The sequence below is a fragment of the Geospiza fortis genome, unplaced genomic scaffold, assembly GCF_000277835.1.
Source record: "Geospiza fortis unplaced genomic scaffold, GeoFor_1.0 scaffold195, whole genome shotgun sequence".
Lineage (NCBI taxonomy): Eukaryota > Metazoa > Chordata > Aves > Passeriformes > Thraupidae > Geospiza > Geospiza fortis.
The window spans coordinates 5,945,277-5,952,344 of NW_005054324.1; the positions used below are offsets into that span (position 1 = coordinate 5,945,277).

Below are 7,068 nucleotides of genomic sequence, written 5' to 3' on the forward strand. Positions count from 1 at the left end.
CTAAATATTTTTGGAGTGATTTTTATCCAAACAATACAGAACAAGCCTGATGATATTGGAAAATTTTGCAGATGATTCGATTATGTGTTCCCAAATTATAGGATATTTTCTTTGCCTTTTCTAAGAGAAATTGAGAACTTTCATCTTTTATAAATCTTCTGTTCAGTCATTGAATTAAAATTTTTACATTATTCTCCAACAGCAAAGAAATGCATTACTTTTGCAGGATGCTTACTTTCCTAATAGTGAAAGAATTTGTTCCTTATTTCTGGCATTCAGATCTGGACCAACTCACAGAAATAATGAAAATAACAGGTACACCAACGCAAGATTTTGTTCAAAAATTGCACAGTCAAGATGTGAGTATTCTGATTTGTCAGTTGGTTTTCCATGTCTTAATTTTCCTTTAAGCCATGCTCAATTCTTAGGCAGGCTGACTTAATACATATTGACTACTGATATGGCCCCTGATGGTCCTTCTCTGCCTTGACATGATTTGTGCACCCACAATAGCTACTGGAAATGAGGGTGGAATGACAGAAAATTATCATAACATTATTTAAATATTTCAGGATTCCAGTGTGTACCATATAAACAGTGGAGGTGATACATGGCAACTTTTATTGTAAAGGTACTAAAGGCACAGAGATATTCAGAAAACCCAGTTTTTTGCAAATGTCTCTTTCCTGTCCTATGTCAATGTCCTTCTAGAATCCTGAGGCCCTTCCTATAAAGAACCAAAATTTATTCATTAGTGTAACTGTTCAGTTTAAATGTAAAGGAATTACTGTATAAGGTTAACTTCTAGAGATTGCTGTAAACTCACGGTGACATTCTTTCAAGTAATTCATACATATTTATTTGAATAAATATACTAAATATGGAGCACTAATAATTAAAGCTTCGCATCATAATTTCTAAATCATGGTTTTAAAGTGGTTAAAAAAGATTCCATTTAGGAAGAAGGTGAATATCATCAGAAAAAATGCATTTGTACAACGTGCTGTCAAAATATTGTTGAGAAAGGTATTAAGTGTGTAGTTAATGTTGTCTCATTACAAAGGTGGCAAAGATCTAATTTAATATCCATGTTTCTTTTAAGGCAAAAAATTATATCAAAAGCCTCCCGAAAGTCCAGAAGAAAGATTTTGCATCCATCTTGAAGTATGCGAATCCTTTGGGTAAGGCTGTTTGTGTGTATGTGCGCAGTTTGTTCTTGTGTTTGCATTGGAGGCAGGTGCATTATAATTCAGTCATGTGAAAGGGGATGTGGTGGTTCTTGGGCTATTCTGTCTCTTCCTTGCCATAATTCATCATTTTGATTGTGGAAACTGAAGTTTAAACCCTGCCAGGAATCAGTTGTTTTTTAGAAGCATAAAAAAAATTAGTATGTTGTGTTTTGGGTTTCAATCCAGTACCTGCTTATTGGTTTTACTTGAGCAGTTTTCTCAAGAGCCCTAGCATATCAAGTACATGTAATAAAATTTTCTCTGTACTGTATTTGAACTACAATTCTGAAAGCCCAATCTGATCTGAAGTTGAAATACAAGCAAATGGAAAGCTGACATTTTAGTAATAGAATTAATACATCCTGAGAAACATCTGTGCATTCCTGAGAAACAATGGCTTGGATTCCATAGATGTTAACAGCCAGAAGAGCCTACCAACTGTGCATAACTGTGACATGACCTGAGGCAGGCAGAGCTCTGAAATGACTCTCCTTAAGCATTATCAATTCCCCAATGATCTAAACACTAACAAGCCAGTTTTATTAAAATATTAATTAGGATAATTGAATTTTCTCAATTTAAGTTAAAATTTTAGGTTCAGATACAGTTTGGACAAATCTGAGTAATAAACAGCTCTTACCCTTACTGCATGGTTAGCTGATGGGTAGCTACAGCAAGCTACACATTTCCATTTAGTTCTTAGGATATCTTCTGTCATTTCTGTGGCCATCTGGCTGCTTCAGGTCTGGAATAGTTTAAAGAAAATATGCAACATGGCAAGCAGAAGTTGAAGCATCCTGTCCCACACTTCTTGGGGTGAAGCATCGCTTCCCACACTGCCTCTGCTTCCTTTCAGCTGCTCCCAAGAACATCCTTTCAGGATAGAAAAACAGAAAATAAATGAATCATTCATCATACCTGTTCACACTAGTCCACTTTGACAGTCTAGCAATGGACTGAATCCAGAATCCAGAGGAGGGGAACATGTAGAATTTTAATGGATTGTTTTGGCTGACATCTAAACCACATAGCAGATAGAGTTAGCTCTGAGATTCTGAGTATGGACAACTGACATGTCTTAGTGACCTTCAGAGTGTACGTGGTCTGGATGTGGTGACACAGAGCACAGTTCTCGCTCCCTGTTCGCCTGTTCATTCAGCTGCTGTCAGGGCGTGATGTACCTTAGAACCACAATGAGTGGCAGTGGTTAAAGACACCTGGGAAAGCCCCAGGCACAGTGGTCCTGGAGCCAGAAGCTGAGAAGTCATTAGCTGAGATGTTTTCTGTATTGCACACAGAAGCAAGGGAGCACCTCTGCATTGCATCAGGCTTTGTACACATCCCAGCTTGCTCACCACAGTCATGCAAGGAGGCCCCACTTGCTATAAATGGACATGCAATGATTCTGTTGTTACTCCATGTATTTATTTGAAATACCTCCAGGGCAGTATTACTGTGTACAAGTGGAATCAGGTGTGTGGTTTGATGCACTGTTGGTTTTCTGTGCAATAGCTGTAAACCTTTTGGAGAAGATGCTGGTGCTGGATGCAGAGAAGCGAGTCACAGCAGCTGAGGCTTTGGTGCATCCTTACTTTGAACCAATTCACGATCCTGAGGAAGAAATTGAAGCTGAGAAATACGACGACACGTTTGATAACATGGATCTTCCACTAGATGAGTGGAAGCGTGAGTTTAATTTTGTGATGTTTTCAGAATTAACCAGATTGAAAGGCCATGCAGAAATAAAAATAATCCCCCTTACAAATTAACTCCTCTGCTTTTGATCGAACAGGGTAAATAGACAGCATTAAGAGAAACACTACTGATAAGCCAGTGTTCCTCTTACCAAGTTCTTGTGGAAGGATCTCTAAAGGTTCCTTCTCTGCTTCCTAACTGTCCTCCATTTCCGTAATGTTTCTGTCCTCCCATGTACTGGAACATAGAAAATAAACCATTTCTGTAACTTGCCTTTCAGTGGATAGAGCAGGTGAAGAGATTGTTTGACTGTTACTTCTACAGGACTGCAGTGGTTGCTGGCCTTAGAGTCTCTGAGGGAGAAAAAACATATCTATGTCACCAGAGATTTAAGTCTAATCTTGTTTTCATCTAAGGTCAAAGGTTTGTAGTTTGGCTTTTAAGTCAGGACCTAACTTTTAAATCTAATGTGCTCAGTAGCTCTTCCTGAGGATATTGCCCACTGTACTCAAAAGTCAGTGCTCACATCCCTTTGAAAGCACCTGTACCATTTCAGTACTGGGCTACTTTTTTAAATCTGAAATGATGAAAAAGTCATCCTTGATTCCCTTACGTTTCGTACTCTTCCTCTCTTTTTGCCTGAAGAGGTCTCTCTCTTCCTGAGCTAGATCAGAGCCCAGCCATGCTGGAGTTGCACCTTGCTCATTCATGTTTGTGCAGCTCCTTTTCTGATTAGACCACAGCAATGCTATGTCTATTCTGTTGTTTTGCAGGCATTACATATAAAGAGATACTGAACTTCAAGCCACCACAGACATTGGACTCAAAGGAGACAGCAGTGTAATGGCTCAGTATTTTCAGAACTCTGAGGAAGGCAGAAAAGTTGTAAATGTTTGTGGCATTTCAGGTGTATAAAACTCCTTATAAATAAGCTCTATGTAATCTGTTTCATCTGCACTGTAACAATGTCCTTTAGTCTGCATGTGGAAGTTGGTGCCTTTGGGCATAGCATTTCAAAAATATCCAGAAACTTATTTCTGCCTACAAACTTCTTCCTTCTGCGCAAAAGGACTCAGACTGCAATAACCTGGTGCCATCCTCAAAAGAGCAGGATTAATTCTTTAACTCAGAGATCTGAAGAGTGCAAGTTACCACCCCAGGCAAGCTGAGAACACAGTATGTCTGATGTGCTGTGACCGCTCTCCAAGGCCACTGAACCGTCTTAAATGCAAGAAGTATTCATGTGACTTCCTGTGGAATATTTGACTTTGCTGAGATGCCTGGGAAGGCTAATCGTCTCCTGTTACCTCAGGGACTGCAGTGGGTAGCAGAGTGAGTGAGTGCCTGCATCCTCTGTCCTGTATAAATGGAAGAGAACCTCAGAAGTGTTGTTGTCCTAGATTTTTTTCAAAGTAGCCAGCATAGCAGGACAAGATTTCATAAACTTGCTAGGTGAACAGTCACTGGATATATAATCACTGTATAATATTTTTCCCTAAATACAGTGCATTTTCTTTGTATAGTAGACTAGGGATCAAGGATTTACAGGGAGAAATTCTTCAGATTTTCTAAAATTTTTGTAAGCTCTCCAACATCTTAGTATTGAAGTTATCTCAGACAATCAGCAGTGCTGATTTTAAAAATAAAGCTGCATTTGGGTCACTTTATAGGAAATGAAATGAGGACCAAAATGATAGACTTCCTCTTCATCGGGAATACCTGCAGCAACCTGGTGGTTTTTTTGCAGCGTACAAAGCTGTTACCAGGCGAAGAATAATACTGATTTTTTACTGATCTCAACTCATCTTGCTTGGGAAAACATTCAGACCTTTTGTGGAGAGGTACTTGAGCAAAAGGAGTCAGCTTCCTGATGGGATAGATTGGTTAGATGCTTCCTGAGTTCCTCTCATTGTCCTGTTACTGTATTTTCCTGGGTGCTTTGTTTGTAAGGGTCTCTGAAAGGTGGGAAAAAGAACTGGCAAACCTTTGGGAAGAATTTCTGTGTGAAATTGCTTGTCTTTCTTAAAAGTAGTATCTTTACAGTTGACTGTTTGGATGTGGGTTATTCCCAATGTAATACACTGTGGTGTGTTACTACTGGGTGAAATGAATGTGAAAGAAGACATTTGATCCTAGCAGGTAGTAACTGGGAAAAAGAAGAAATTACTTGGGGTTTTTTTTTGCTTTAATATCCAATATAAACCATAAGTTTAATAAAGGCACAGTTACTCTGTTTCTTTCAATGAATGTTTGAATTAAACACATCTGTAAATACTAGCATTTGTTTAAAAATTGTTTGTGATGAGAGTTGATTAGCTAAGGTGGACACCTAGAGAGACTAAATAGTAACAGAAACCTTAAATTCATGTATTTGACAAGTCATTAAAAATGACAGTTTCAGGAATTAATGAAAAAAAAAGCAGAGAATGTATATTGAATCAAAATATTTTTTCAGACTACAGGTTTCTCACAGAGGAAGGCATACTTAAGAGTCATACTCCATTTTGCACTATGGACTTTCTGCTTGGTCTACACTTCTGTGTTAAATAGAAACTTTTATTTTTTACAGGATAGATGTTGTCTCTTAGGATCATGTTCTTTGGTCTTCTTAAAAGTCTTGGGAGAAAAGTGCCTCTTGGAATTAGTGGTGTTGATAGACTGAGTCGATGGGAAATGAAAAATGTCAAATACTTACTTGAAAATGCTGCCTCTATATTTTAAATGGATTTCAACATCCTAAATTCTAGCAAATGCCTAAAGTCTGGAGATAATGCAGATGGCTCAAATGTTAATCAGACTAGGAGGGAGCATTTTTTTAATTGAAAAACTCCTTTACATTTTCTTCCCTAAAGGGTAACGCTTCAGTGGGCATTTCCACAAATTCAAGCCCTAAAATCCTCCACCTGCTGAGGTGAACTTTTCCCTCTCTTAATTTTTACATAGCATTGGAGAAGCAGCCAGCACACATGAGAAAGACATAAAAAGATAGTGCTAGCTTTTCTTGGTAGTGGAGAAATACAGAACTCTTAAAGTAACTGAAGACCTTGATGCATATGTCAGCAAAAACAGAAGTACTGCAGTGCCATCAGCAAATGGCAAAGCCAACATCAAGTTGGTCAAGAAGTTTCTGTGTAGAGATTGAATTCTGCAGAAATGGCTCCAAGTGGCAGTAGATATCATTAAAAGAACTGTGAGGTGAAAGCAGAAATACTTTGCAGCGGAAGCAGCTGCTACTCCAAAGGGAGAGACAACAGTTCCTAAGTTTTAATTTGCTATTCCTACTGGTGCTAAGCAACTCAGGTATAAGAACCCAATTTCTGTTTGCCTTAAAAGAGAAATGTAAATACATTCTGCATGTACATGAAATGTGTTGTGACAAATAAAGGTTGTGAGTTTGTTTTTTACACAATAATGGTCTTATTTTCCTCATATGAATTCCCAGATGTATAATCAATACTGAAAATATTATTTTCGGTAAAGGGATCTGTATGAAACTAGTATTGTAGGTACATTTCATGTAATAATAGCTGCTGATACAGTTTCTTTTGGAAGCTAGTCAGACCACAGATGCTAATCTTTCTCCAATTTTCTGAATCCAGAGTTGCCACAGAGCTGATCTGACTGTACTACTGCCGCCAAATTATTTCTTAACAGCTTCTTGGATTTTACCGGACATCTCTGCTTTGTTCTGAAGGACAGGATTTTGGTTCTTAAATGCAGTTGTATTTCTCAGCCTTTGTATTTTAAAAGCCAAAGTCAGACTGATGGTCATCAAGCGTATATATCTTTGAGTTGGACAGGATAGTTTGAGTTAACAAAGTTCCAATATGATGTGTGGGGCTCACATGCTCCCTGACTATTTTAGAGCAAGATTGTCCCTTTAAGTATTAGTCTTTGTTGCATTTAAGACTCACCAAATGTTGGTTTTTGATAATGTGTTATTGTGGGCCAGATGTGGTTCACACCTTCCTTTCTTGATTATTTTCTTTTTTTTAAAATAAGATATTACTGAGGTGCATGCTAATGTGTCCTGCAGAATGTGCTCAGAAGATGCTCTTTGTTCTTGATTGGGAGTTACTGGGCATATGAGCTGGGTGGGATTCTTTGAGTTTCCTACTTTCTGATCTGCTGTTCAAAAGTGAAT

General features: G+C 38.1%; 1 protein-coding gene across 1 annotated transcript in view; it reads left to right on the forward strand.

The window, feature by feature from the left end:
- The window catches only part of MAPK12 (mitogen-activated protein kinase 12), a 31,551-nt gene extending 25,215 nt beyond the window's left edge, over positions 1 to 6,336 (forward strand). Inside the window, exons 9-12 of the mRNA XM_031056919.1 lie at positions 280 to 359; positions 1,103 to 1,181; positions 2,742 to 2,915; positions 3,698 to 6,336. Of these exons, the coding sequence (XP_030912779.1) occupies positions 280 to 359; positions 1,103 to 1,181; positions 2,742 to 2,915; positions 3,698 to 3,768 (404 nt within the window). The 3' untranslated portion in view covers positions 3,769 to 6,336. The remainder of the gene's footprint in view (positions 1 to 279; positions 360 to 1,102; positions 1,182 to 2,741; positions 2,916 to 3,697) is intronic.
- Positions 6,337 to 7,068: the final 732 nt, after the last annotated feature.